The sequence below is a fragment of the Macaca thibetana genome, chromosome X, assembly GCF_024542745.1.
Source record: "Macaca thibetana thibetana isolate TM-01 chromosome X, ASM2454274v1, whole genome shotgun sequence".
NCBI lineage: Eukaryota > Metazoa > Chordata > Mammalia > Primates > Cercopithecidae > Macaca > Macaca thibetana.
In genome coordinates this window covers 73864625-73878297 of record NC_065598.1, presented here as the reverse complement: position 1 = coordinate 73878297, position 13673 = coordinate 73864625, and the positions used below count along the sequence as shown (strand labels likewise).

Below are 13673 nucleotides of genomic sequence, written 5' to 3'. Positions count from 1 at the left end.
TCATCTATGCTAGTGCTTGTATGAGTTCACACAAAAATCTCTCCTTGCAATTTACTTTCCCAACTGGCAAATGAAGATTATTTTCACTCATCAAGATGTCCAAAGTCTTGATTAATAAAGTTTGCCAAGAGCTTTTAAATATATATAGATAAAAGGAGTTATAACAGGAATTTATTTTTTTAAAATGTATTTCCTTTAGCACCCTCACAGAAGTGAAGGTTGTAGAGTGTTAGCTGGGGTTATTTTTGCACTCTTTTTTCTCTCTCTCTGTTGTTTTGTAAGCAAATTTTACTGCTTCTGCATGCATTTTTCAAAGAAAATCAATCTTCTGCTTTAGAGAACAGAGATGTTAACCTATCCTTCGGAGGGATTAGTGTTTAACCTTATCTTGAGGGCAGGAATCAAGATCTTTCTAAGGCTATGATCGAAAAGAAATGTTCCTATCAAGTTAAGAAGACCAATAGAGAGAAATCAATTTAGAGGAAAAAAGGAAAAGCACAGACTCCTTGGGGAAAACCTGGAACAGCTGCTCACTTCAGAAAATGTTATTCATTCCCAACAATTTAAAAAATGATTCCAAATTATATTTAAGGCACAACACTCAATCAGAATTAAAGTATAGCTAGCAAGTTTTACATTTTTCTCTTTTAGATTTGAGTTTACATCAGAATTAAGCCTCATACATTAACATTGTTTTTGTCATGTCCGTGTATTTTTTTCTCTATATAAGCTTTTTTTGTTGGCTGAAGGGCAGTTGGATATGTCTGTGAGCTGACTAGTTTTGTATTCTATATTTTTTTCTAATTTTAATCAGTGACATCTTGGAAGATGTGGCTGTTAGAAGTAGGGACATTGACATACAGTGTGTTACTGGATGTCGGGCAACTTTCCAGACCCCCACGGCTTTGCTCACATTATTTCTTCTATCTATCAGTCCAGATAGATGTCTTCCTTTTCCTCCATTCCTGCAAAGCCAAATCCTATCTATTTTTCAAAGCCCAGTTCACATGCTCCCTTCCCTGCACTCTCATAACACTTCCTGTTTCTACTATAGAATGTTCGTGAGATTTTTTAAATGTTTAGGTAATCGTATATCTTTCCTACTACATTGAGACCCTCAAGTACAAAAAAACTCTCTCATGTCATGACCTTAGACACAAGAAAATGTTAAATATAATAAAATGCCAGTTCAAAAATAACCATTAAAAAGGATGCAATAAGCATCGTAGTAATTCAGTCAGTGGGGCTGCTAGAAACCGTTGTCTTCATAGCTGATTTCAACTGACTCAATTAGGACTCAATTGTATGTAAACTCTTTTTTTTTTTTTTCCTTCTTTTTTGGAGACAGAGTTTCGCTCTGGTAGCCCAGGCTGGAGTGCAGTGGAGAGATCTCGGCTCACCGCAACATCCGCCTTCCAGGTTCAAGCGATCCTCCTGCCTCAGTCTCCCGAGTAGCTGGGATTACAGGCGCCCGCCACCACGCCCAGCTAATTTTTGTATTTTTAGTAGAGACAGGGTTTCGCCATGATGGCCAGGCTGGTCTCGAACTCCTGACCTCAAGTGATCCACCCTCCCAAAGTGTTGGTATTACAGGCCTGTGGGCCACTGCGCTCGGCCTATTGGATGTAAACGCTTTTGAGGCCAGGAACTCTGTCTTATTTCTCGTGCATCGCCCCCTCCCCCGCCCCCGCCCCGGCCAAAAAAAAAAAATTAATAACCTCAGTATCATCTAATTCAATGTTCTACACATATTCTCAGTACAAAGCCATACTATTGTAGATGAAGAGTCTCGGATTAAAATAAAGATCAGATCCTGGAAAAACGCTGAATTGTGAACCAGTAAGAGTTTGTGCTTCAGATAATCTCAACGTCTACAACGAAGAAAAGTGTCAAAGATAAGATGCCACAGGGGTGGACAATGGAGAGTAACTTTACTGGAAAGGGGGCACAATGAACAAAACTAAGTGGAAACAAGAGTGTTCTCTCAGTATATACCTTACGCTCCCAGAGCAAGACAAGAAGCCAAATATCTATTTTTCAATTATTATTTCATCAATTATGGTCATTTTAGTAACCTTAGCTTCCAAAGTATAAAGAGGTGTCACTAAGCAAAGACCCCAGTCCATGTGACTTCCAATGCCAAACACAAACTTTCTTGTACCCTCAATTAATTGGGTAACGTAGGCCATAGATGATCAAGACACTCTCTCCAAGAGGGTACAAGAAAGTGACACAGGTCAGGATTTAATTTCCCCTCCTCTATCCCCTGTTAGGGGAGGTAAAACATAAGTGTAGTAATATCTGAATTGTGAATAAGTGAGACTTTCGAGACTGCCCCAGACTAACATGACCTTCTCGCCACACTCGTAGTACAAACTGACAGCACACAAGACTCCCTGCAGGAGAAAGGACGATGGGAAGCCAGTGTAGGACTTACCTGGTTTCTCTATCCTATGGTTAAACCTCTGGAGCTACGCAGACCGTGGCAGCGATAAATCCACGTACGCAGGCTCCAACAAAGCTCACACAATCGGAGAAGTCACAGTAGCCGTGGCTGCGGCGGCGGCAGCAGCAACTCCTCCCTCTGCTTCTCTTTTCCCACCCCCAGCCGCCGCGGCCAGACGCCTTTATCCCTCCCTCCCTTGACTACCCCCACTTCCGGGTGATGCCCCTGCCGGAAGCTGGGCCGCCACGGGAAAGAGAGCGACAGGTCACGTGACAAGGAACGCGTGGTCTAGAGCCAAGCTTCTCCCGCCCCCTGCTGCCCCCGGGCAGACACGCAGCCTCGGGTGGGTCTTTGTTAGGGTACAAGTCCGCTACCCCACCCCGCCCCCACGACAAAAACAAAACCAGAAAACCCATACTAAAACAGTGCCTTTGTCATCTTTAGTTTCCTAACCTCAGGCCAAGATGTAACATAAAAGTTCCTTATAAGTCATCTTCCACATAGTTCATCTTTGCCCAGCATGAAATTCACGTGCATCTGTTAGACTGTGTTAACTTGCTTCCTGTAGACTGTGTAGCCTAATTCCAGATGTAAATACCAGAACTATGAATTTGCCCTCTTTCCTCCATTGAAAAATGACACCAAGAGGAAAACGTTTATAAATTCATAATTTTTATATGTGTGTTGAGGGGGTAGGACGTCACTTAACCATCTTCATAGTGCCATTCCAAGCTCTGAACCACTCTCCCATTTATTCATTCACTCGTCCCTCATTTTAAACACCTAGAAGATTCCAGTGATGCAAAAATGTTAGTCTCTATTACCATGAGTTCATAAAGAGATGAGATGCATAAAATGTAAACAATGCAATAAATGGTACAGAAAACATTTGAGAAAAGGGTATTATTTTATTTGTTTTCCAACTTGACATTTTAAAAAGCAGCAAAATTCTAGGATTTTTGAAACTATGAACATTAACAGTAAAAAGAGGGAGAGGCTCCATCTCACTTATTTCAAAGCAAGATGTGGCCTTTTCATATTTCCTTTCATGAAGTATCTGTCATAAGATGTAGAACAAAACTAATCACAGGGCTATTTGTATTTTCATCTGGAACCATTTGAACCCAGTTCCCACAGAAGAGTATGAAGTCTAATAATGTTGCAGAAATCAAAATAGTACACAAAATACAAATATCAAGTAAATATTTGTAAAAGACTTAGAACAGCATCCGGCACAAAGTAAGCATATTTAAGTGTTGAAATAATTTCCATCCTACCTGTTGTCAAGTCCCTATTAAGCCTTGACAGGCAACATTTAAAATTACCCATAGATCTACATTTTAGGTCTGTGATTAAGTATTTCAGAATTATTCTCCCCCTCTTTTTTTCTTTTTCTTTTTTTTTCCTTGAGACGGAGTCTCACTCTGTCGCCCAGGCTGGAATGCAATGGCACAATCTCTGCTCACTGCAAGCTCCGCCTCCCAGGTTCACACCATTCTCCTGCCTCAGCCTCCCGAGTAGCTGGGACTACAGGCGCCCACCGCCACGCCCGGCTAATTTTTTGTATTTTTAGTAGAGACAGGGTTTCACCATGTTAGCCAGGATGGTCTCGATCTCCTGACCCAGTGATCCGCCCGCCTCGGCCTCCCAAAGTGCTGGGATTACAGGCGTGAGCCACCGCGCCCGGCTATTCTCCCCCTCTACACTCATCCACATAAATATAAAATTAGCCTCAGGACTCATCTTCCCAGGCATTATTTTGTAGTTATCAATGTGTGCAGCCTTAATTACGATACAAACTCAGCCCCAAATTTAAAATCTTAAAAATCACATCATAGGAAATTAAGATAGCTTTTAAGTGGGTTTCCAAATATTAGCAAGTTGGTTTGTAACTATATTAACATTGTGTTAAGCATCCAAAAGAAATTCACTAAAAGGCAAAACCAAAAATATAGCTTTATCAGAAGCAGAATATTGAATCTACTAGCTATCTAGTATTTTTATGTAAATATTAAAGTTTATCACTATGAGCTGCAAGATCCTCTGCCAACCATGTACATTCTTAGGCACTCTAACGTAAAAACCTAGAGAGCTATGTATATATTTCGTTGTTGTTGTTTGTTTGGTTTTGAGAGTCTTGCTGTCACCCAGGCTGGAGTGCAGAAGTGTGATCATAGGTCCTTGTAACCTTAAACTCTGGGGCTAAAGCGATCCTTGCACCTCAGCCTCCCAAGTAGTTGGAACTATGGGCACACACTACCACACCTGGCTAATTTTTGTTTTCGTGTGTGTGGAGATGGGAGTCTCCCTTCATTGCCCAGGCTGGTCTCGAACACCTAGCCTCAAATGATCCTCCCACCTCAGCCACCCAAAGTGCTGGGATTACAGATATGAGCCACCAGGCCCAGACTAAAACTCTGTCTTTAAATGCATCATCCCTAATCCTCCTTACCAATGCACAAGCATAGAAGGGAATGTCTTCAAGAAATAATCAGGTTTGCTGGGGTATCAGATAGCAGGTATCCCTAAAATGCTTATGAAGTGTATTAATAACCCCAATGATGTTAAGCCAGGATGGGAACTCAACATCTGTACCTCTACAACTACCACAGTACCTATTTCTAGGTAAGTTAAATGAATCTAAAATAACAGAACACAGGTGCTAAAATAATTCTGTCCTAGAGTGAAATTAAGAATGGGATTTATGAGATTGGGCGCCGTGGCTCATGACTGTAATCCCAGCACTTTGGGAGGCTGAGGCAGGTGGATCGCCTGAGGTCAGGAGTTTGAGACCAGCTGGTCAACATGACAAAACCCTGTCTCTACTAAAAACACAAAAATTAACCAGGTGTGGTGGTGGGCGCCTGTAATCCCAGCTACTTGGGAGGCTGAGGCAGGAGAATTCCTTGAACCCAGGAGACCCTTGAACCCAGGAGACGGAGGTTGCAGTGAGCCAAGATCACACCACTGCACTCCAGCCTGGGCGACAGAGCAAGACTCTGTCTCAAAAAAAAAGAATGGGATTTATGACATTCACACTCATGTTAAAATATTTCATAGCCATCCAAATAAAGGATTGGCAATGCTTTAAAGGTAAGTAACTTACCTAAATTCTTCAGACATACAGATACTTGAGGACAGAAGACTAATTTGATGACTTTCCAACTCTAGGTGTAACTAAAACTCAAAGTGATGTTACAGGTACATTGAGAAAATTTGTGTGAAAGGATATTTTCTTGGCTCTGAGAGCGCTAGGAAAACTCCAAGGTCAGTATATATTGTGATGACACACACACACACACACACACACTGCTTCATTTCTAGTAGTGGCCATAATAGTTTTAGAATTACTCCTCAGGACAAGATAACTACAAAACTAAGTTCAAAAAGTGTGTTCAAAGATACTACCACCCCCAGGTTTTATCACACAAAGCAACATATAATTTTGGTCGCAAATGGACACAGAAAACATTCTAAATTGTCATATAGATGACAACTATCACTTAGCTTAGTACAAACCATACTGAAACTGCCTCCACGTCTTAAGAAATAGTGTTAATTCAGTGACAAAAAGGTATATAATTGAAGGTTGACACTTCCTTAAATGCATGTTTATTTTACTTCAATATCTCTCAGGGTTATATGTATCTGAATACTTCAGTACTATTTTGAACATTCTAAATATGAAATACCATAAAGCATTCAAATTTATCAAATAGTGATACAATATGTTTACTAAACTCGCAACTTAATTTATAATGACTTTCAATTTTTCCTCTTCAAATAAAATCACTGACTTTGGCCCATTTGATGAGAAACTAGGACATATCCCATGACAGCATACTTCCAGCACTCTAAGTAATAAGCAAAAAATAATTTAGCTAATATAGACAGGTTACTTGACTGAAATTCTACTTTCTGCTGACTTGATCACTATCAAGAAAACTACTACAAAACAAACAAACAAACAAACAAAAAAAACACCACCGATTACAGCTCTTAGCCAAGAAAGTAATGATATATAAGCTGGGCACGGTGGCTCACACCTGTAAGCCTAGCACTTTGGGAGGCTGAGGTGAGCGGATTGCCTGAGGTCAGGAGTTCAAGACCATCCTGGCCAACATGGTGAAACCTCATCTCTACTAAAAACACAAACAATTAGCCAGGCACGGTGGCAGGCGCCTGTAATCCCAGCTACTAGGGAGGCTGAGGCAGGAGAATTGCTTGAATCCGGGAGGCAAAGGTTGCAGTGAGTCGAGATCGTGCCAGTGCACTCAAGCCTGGGCAACAGAGTGGGACTCCATTTCAAAAAAGAAAAACAAAGAAATATGTGCTGCAGATACTGTTTTTCTTCAGGTAACATACATAAAATCCAATGTTATGTACTAAAATAATAATCCACAAATCCAAACATTGTTAATAATTATAGCAAGTCAACAGGTGACTGATAGTAGATAACGGGGAACAGATTGCATTTGCATTTGACAAGATTCTTTTTTTTTTTTTTTTTTTTTTTTTTTGAGACAGAGTCTCGCTCTGTCGCCCAGGCTGGAGTGCAGTGGCCGGATCTCAGCTCACTGCAAGCTCCGCCTCCTGGGTTCATGCCATTCTCCTGCCTTAGCCTCCCAAGTAGCTGGGACTATAGACGCCCGCCACCACGCCCGGCTAGTTTTTCGTATTTTTTTAGCAGAGACGGGGTTTCACAGTGTTAGCCAGGATGGTCTCGATCTCCTGACCTCGTGATCCGCCCGTCTCGGCCTCCCAAAGTGCTGGGATTACAGGCTTGAGCCACCGCGCCCAGCCCGAAGATTTTCTTTAATATCATAAACATTCCTAATAATAAATATGATGAAAAACCAAGAGCTATAATCAAGATGAATATGCCCGAGCACTTAGGGAAGCCGAGGCAGGCGGATCACGAGGTCAAGAGATCGAGATCATTCTGGCCAACACGGTGAAACCCCGTTTCTACTAAAAATACAAAAATTAGCTGGGCATGGTGGCGGCATGCCTGTAATCCCAGCTACTCGGGAGGCTGAGGTAGGAGAATCACTTGAACCCAGGAGGCAGAGGTTGCAGTGAGCCGAGATCATGCCACTGCACTCCAACCTGGCGACAGAGCAAGACTCCATCTCCAAAAAAAAAAAAAAAATTGAATATGCAAAACAGCCAAGGAGCTAGTAGCTAGTCTTCAGACAGGCTAGGAGTTTCTTTTATAGGACCACTCCTCCCTTGGGTCTGGTGGCACTTCTAAGTTTTCTAGGCAGGAGTGAAAAGGAGTTAATAATGCCAATTCCAAGTATAAATACAAATGAGAGTCACATAGTAGTAGGCATAACCAAAATCCAGGCCAAATTTTTGGCTCAAAGGTGATCTACAATAGTTCTGTGATCAGTTATTTATAAACATAATTTCAGCTTACTATAAAGTTGACTTCCAGGTCAAAGGCAAATTTTCCTTTTACATTACCTCATAAAAGCCATTTAAGGGCTGGGTACCGTGGCTCACACCTGTAATCCTAGCACTTTGGGAGGCTGAGGCAGGCGGATCACCTGAGGTCAGGAGTTCGAAACCAGCCTGACCAATATGGCAAAACCTTGTCTCTACTAAAAATACAAAAATTGCCAGGCGCTGTGGCTCAAGTCTGTAATCCCAGCACTTTGGGAGACCGAGGTAGGTGGATCACGAGGTCAGGAGTTCGAGACCAGCCTGACCAACATGGTGAAACCCCATCTCTACTAAAAATACAAAAATAAGCTGGGCCTGGTGGTGCGTGCCTGTAATCTCAGCCACTCAGGAGGCTGAGACAGGAGAATCGCTTGAACCCGGGAGGCAGAGGTCGCAGTGAGCCGAGATGGCGCCACTGCACTCCAGCCTGGGGGACAGAGTGTGACTTCGTCTCAAAAAACAAAAACCTATTTAAGCAGTTGCGCAGCATTTGACTTTAACATAAAGGCTAAAGTGATCAAGCTTGGTTTCATTTACAAAGAAACAAAACCTACAATGAAGGTTTCAAATGTACTTTATTTCTTCAGTAATGCCATATCTTAATGGGTACACAGTGCTATAATTTGGCATCAATTATGAGCTGTTTTTTAAACAATTCATTATTACACCAGCTGGGATGATTACTGATTTCTCCACTCCTTTGGGGTAACTCTGCCAACAGGGGACAGGTTCCATTCTATTCCGATTTGTGTTGCTACCTGTAAGAATTAAAATGCTGTCAGTTACATGCTTAAAACAGAGTATACTCTCCCTTAGAGACTATTTCTTGAAAATGACAGATATTCTGCTCTATAGGTTAAAAATACACAGAAACTCACCTGGGTAGATCTAATACCCTCCATATAGGCCAAACCTGATTGCTGTCCTAATTTTCTAGTGCAGTGCTATTGTTCAATAGAACTTCTTGAGCTGAAGGAAATGTTCTAGATCTTCACTGTCCCAAACAGTAGTCACTAGCTACATGTGGTTACTGGTCACCTGGAATGTGACTAGTATCACTGAGGAAATGAATTTTTAAATTGTATTTAACTCAAATTTATACTTCACATTTCTATACTACCCACTCAAAACACTGATTCCCTCAACCACGACTACCTAGTAACTGCTAAAGAGTGTTTTGTATTCTCTGTATCACTAAGGAATATTTCACCTCCAACAGCTCCTCTGATCAAACATTTGTTCAACATCTGTTTATCCTTCTAATTAAGGATACTTTTTTTTTTTTTGAGACAGTCTCGCTTTGTCGCCCAGGCTAGAATGCAGTGGCACGATCTCGACTCACTGCAACCTCCACCCCCTCCAAGTTCAAGCAATTCTCCTGCCTCAGCCTCCCAAGTAGCTGGGCTTACAGGCGCCCACCACCACGCCCGGCTACTTTTTGTATTTTTAGTAGAAATGGGGTTTCACCATGCTAGTACTAAACTCCTGACCTCAGGTGATCTACCTGCCAGGGCCTCCCAAAGTGCTGGGACTACAGGCGTGAGCTACCATGCCCAGCCTAGGCACACATCTTAATATTTGATTTCAGGAAAATCAAAACAAAAATTAAAAAGGCCTATTTATTTAAATAAAGATTATTACGGTAAGGGTTAATTTGTATCTTTTGAAACCAACTTATGTATTTATTAAGACTTCAGGCCGTGCACAGTGGCTCACACTTACAATCCCAGCACTTTGGGAAGCCAAGGCAGGCAGATCAAGAGGTCAGGAGATCGAGACCATCCTGGCTAACACGGTGAAACCCCATCTCTACTAAAAATACAAAAAATTAGCCGGGCGTGGTGGTGGGCGCCTGTAGTCCCAGCTACTCGGGAGGCTGAGGCAGGAGAATGGCATGAACCCAGGAGGCGGAACTTGAAGCGAGCCAAGATCATGCCACTACACTCCAGCCTGGGTGACAGAGCGAGACTCTGTCTCAAAAAAAAAAAAAAAAAAAAAAGACTTCAGGACTCCTACTTTTTGCCAGTAAGTACAGTGACTGAAAAACAGACTGTTAAATGTAAAATGTAAAGAAACTAAAATATAAAAAGTTGTATTACATCTCATCTGTCAGGAATATTGTGCTAAGTTCTGAGCGCAAAATTTTTTTTTTTTTTTTTTTTTTTGAGACGGAGTCTCGGTCTGCCACCCAGGCTGGAGTGCAGTGGCCGGATCTCAGCTCACTGCAAGATCCGCCTCCCGGGTTCACGCCATTCTCCTGCCTCAGCCTCCCGAGTAGCTGGGACTACAGGCGCCTGCCACCTCGCCCGGCTAGTTTTTTGTATTTTTTAGTAGAGACGGGGTTTCACCGTGCCAGCCAGGATGGTCTTGATCTCCTGACCTCGTGATCCGCCCGTCTCGGCCTCCCAAAGTGCTGGGATTACAGGCTTGAGCCACCGCGCCCGGCCTGAGTGCAAAATTTTAAAAGAAAAATTGTTAAGTGGAGTTATGTCCACGAAGGTGATCCAAGGTAGTAAAAATCCTGGAAACCATGAACAAAAAAATTACTGATAAAACTAAGGATGTTTAATTTGAAAAAGAAAATTCAGGAGATATGATAGCAATTTTCTATTATCTGATGGCTGTTATATGGAAGTGGATCAGAATTTCTGTGTTGCAATGAACGATGGTTAGCATAGGAAAAAGGCAGATTTTTAACTCACCATACGATCCTTTTAACAGCCACACAAGGCTGGGCGCGGTGGCTCACACCTGTAATCCCAGCACTTTGGGAAGCTAAGGTGGGCGGATCACCTGAGGTCAGGAGTTCAAGACCAGCCTGACTAACATGGTGAAACCCCATCTCTACTAAAAATACAAAAATTAGCCGGGCATACTGGAGGGTGCCTGTAATCCCGCTAGTTGGGAGGCTGAGGCAGGAGAATCCCTAGAACCCAGGAGGCAGAGGATGCAGTGACCTGAGATCACGCCACTGCACTCCAGCCTGGGCAACAGAGTGAGACTCCGTCTCAAAAAAAATAAATAAGTAAAAAACAAAACCAAAATTAGCCAGGTATGGTGGCGTGCGCCTGTAGTCCCAGCTACTCGGGAGCCTGAGGCAGAAGAATTGTTTGAACCAGGGAGGCAGAGGTTGCAGTGAGCCAAGATCATACCACTGCACTCCAGCCTGGGGGACAGAGCGAGACTCCTTCTAAAAAAACAAACAAACAAACAAAAAACAGCTACATAATATGGAAAGGGCTGCCTTGTGATCCAGTAAGCAATTTATTACCGGGAATGTTAAGAACAGAAGACAGATGAATGCTGCGATAAAAAAACCTCTGTACTGGGTAGGTAATTAGATTACAGAATCTCTCAAGTCCCTCCTAACTAGAAATGTACACTACTATGTTAAGACACTTTGAATGCACAGACTAAATGAGAATGAAAAACATCTAAAATAGAAATTATTAATCAATAGTACTTACATATGTCCATGTAGCAATACAGAAAGTGGCTCCACCAGCTAATACAGCATTACCGTATTTGTCATGAAAATCAGGTGTACGTTTCTGGTGGCTCTGCCTTGCCATTGTTTGCTGAATGCTTCGAACTTACAGGAAAAAAAAATTACAGAAGCATATTATCAATTGTCAGGAAAAGAAAACATATGTGATTGATACTGCCAATCAGGAAAGCCAAGGAAGTTAATTTTACAGTATTATGTAGTTCAATAAAATGTTAAAACACATGGTAGCTATTAATCAAAGCAAAGCAGTGTACTTTGAAATGCATCAAAAAGAAGATGAATTGACAGATGGACAGATACGTGATAAAACATAGCAAAATGTTAACTGTAGAATCTTTGTGGTGGGTATATGGGTGTTCATACAATTCTTCCAACTTTTCTGTATGCCTCAGAGTTTTCATAATAGTATTGGGAAAAAAGCAAAGAACGAATGATGTCAGTAACATTCTCTACAAAGTGGTATTTACATAACCCGTGAAATTTTGGCTCCCATTGATTAATTCGAATACTTATGACTTAAATTTTCATTAAAGTTTACTAACAGAGCCCAACAACTTACAACATACAAGGGTGAACGAACTCAAATGAACTTCAAATTAAAGCACACTAAATGCTTATGATTGTAAAATTACTACAGTAACAAAAATATTCGCCAAAACTAGAGTAATCTTGATTTTTAAAAAATTAGTGGGCTGGGCACAGTGGCCCAGTAATCCCAGTACTTTCAGAGTAATCCCAATACTTTTGGAGGCCAAGGTAGGAGGATCGCTTGAGGCCAGGAGTTTCAGACCATGTGGGAAACACAGTGAGACTCTGTCTCTACAAAAAAATTGAAAATTAAAAATTAGCCCGGCATGGTGGTGCACGTACACCTGTAGTCCCAGCTACTCAGGAGGCTGTAGCTGGACGATGACTTGAGTCCAGGAGTTAGAGGATGCAGTGAGCTATGATCACACCACTACACTCCAGCCTGAGTAACAGAGCAATTCTCTGTCCCTAAAAATAAAAATGAGAAATGGGGTACATAAAAAAGTGTAAGACAGAGATTCTGTCCTCAAGTAACTTCCAGTCTAGAGGATTACACATGTAGATAAAAATCAGTATCGTACAAGGAAGCAGAATTAGCTAAGGAGTTAGTTTTTGAGCAGAATGATAAACTTTGCTGTTACTATTATACTAGTAGAAAGAGAACAAAAAAGTTTCCAAATGGACCCTGGAGGAACTAAAAAGGAGGGCTTCGGAAACAGCCGAGACTGGAAAAAGCTTGTTTCTAGCTGTTTTTTTTTTTTCCTTCCTGTCCAATTTAAGTAGCAGGTCCTTATTGTTTTAAAGAACCTCAAAAGGTACTTATATATATAATGAAAAGTTAGGGAACCTGAGGCAGAAGAATTACTTAAACCTGGGAGGCTGAGATTGCAGTGAGTCGAGATTGAGCCACTGCACTCCAGCCTGGGCAACAAGAGCGAAACTTTGTCTCCAAAAAAAAAGAAATTGCAATGTTGCCCATTCACTAGCAATTAATATTTCTACGTGGTGTAATGGGTTACTTCAAGATAGTTATCTGACCATTATTGGATCTTCTAATTGTCTTACATAGCTTTCCCTTTTCATCTTTTAGTCACACTGGGATAGGCAAATTTACAAATATTTCATAATATATTCTGCTCCAGAAAAGATAAGAAGTGGGCATGTGAATTCCACACTGAAAAAAAATAAAAAACATTTCCTGAGGTACAAGGTGGCCCTATTTGTTCAAAAAGCAAAGAAATTAAGACTACCAAAAAATTCTGCAACATCTCATAACTTCAACACACTCATGTAACTCTGGTGGATTTCATTAGCCCTCTCCTCTGTGACAACTGTTTAATTACCATACATTGGTGATCTCATAAAATCCTCAACAACCCCATGAAATAGGTATTATTTACAATTTATAATTTAGGCATTATTTACAAATTACTTATTTTACAAAGAAGGAAACTGAGGTTGAGAAAGGCTAAATCATATGCCCAAAGTAAAAGAGATAATAAATGCTACTTTTGGAATATGAAAATAGTCCAGCTAATATTTTGTAGTTATTTTCAAAGTTGCTTACGTGTTTAGAAGACAATCTAGTAATATCCTCCAATGATTCTGTTAAGTGAAAATCAAAAGATGGCTAAACAAACTAAATAGTAATTCAGGGTCACCTTCATTTTGTAACAACTGCCCACGTTACTGAAGGTCACCTTCTGCCCAAATCAAGTATGAAAATTAATTTGTTCTCCTCAG

At 41.2% G+C, this 13673-nt stretch overlaps 2 protein-coding genes and 1 pseudogene across 42 annotated transcripts in view; all 3 read right to left on the bottom strand.

Annotated features, from left to right (window-relative positions):
* ATP7A (ATPase copper transporting alpha) overlaps positions 1–2605 on the bottom strand; it is a 144276-nt gene extending 141671 nt beyond the window's left edge. The window contains exon 1 of the mRNA XM_050776291.1: positions 2438–2605. The gene's annotated coding sequence lies outside the window, so the exon portion shown is untranslated. The remainder of the gene's footprint in view (positions 1–2437) is intronic.
* The window catches only part of LOC126946307 (S-phase kinase-associated protein 1-like), a 682386-nt pseudogene that overhangs the window by 615757 nt on the left and 52956 nt on the right, over positions 1–13673 (bottom strand). The gene's annotated exons all lie outside the window — the stretch shown is intronic.
* Positions 8451–13673, bottom strand: part of LOC126946324 (cytochrome c oxidase subunit 7B, mitochondrial) — a 1159743-nt gene continuing 1154520 nt past the window's right edge. For all 40 annotated transcript variants that reach the window (XM_050776486.1, XM_050776466.1, XM_050776467.1 and 37 more), the window contains exons 3-4: positions 11362–11486; positions 8451–8652 (exon numbers count right to left, since the gene is read on the bottom strand). In XM_050776486.1, the coding sequence (XP_050632443.1) occupies positions 8575–8652; positions 11362–11486 (203 nt within the window). In that variant the 3' untranslated portion in view covers positions 8451–8574. The remainder of the gene's footprint in view (positions 8653–11361; positions 11487–13673) is intronic.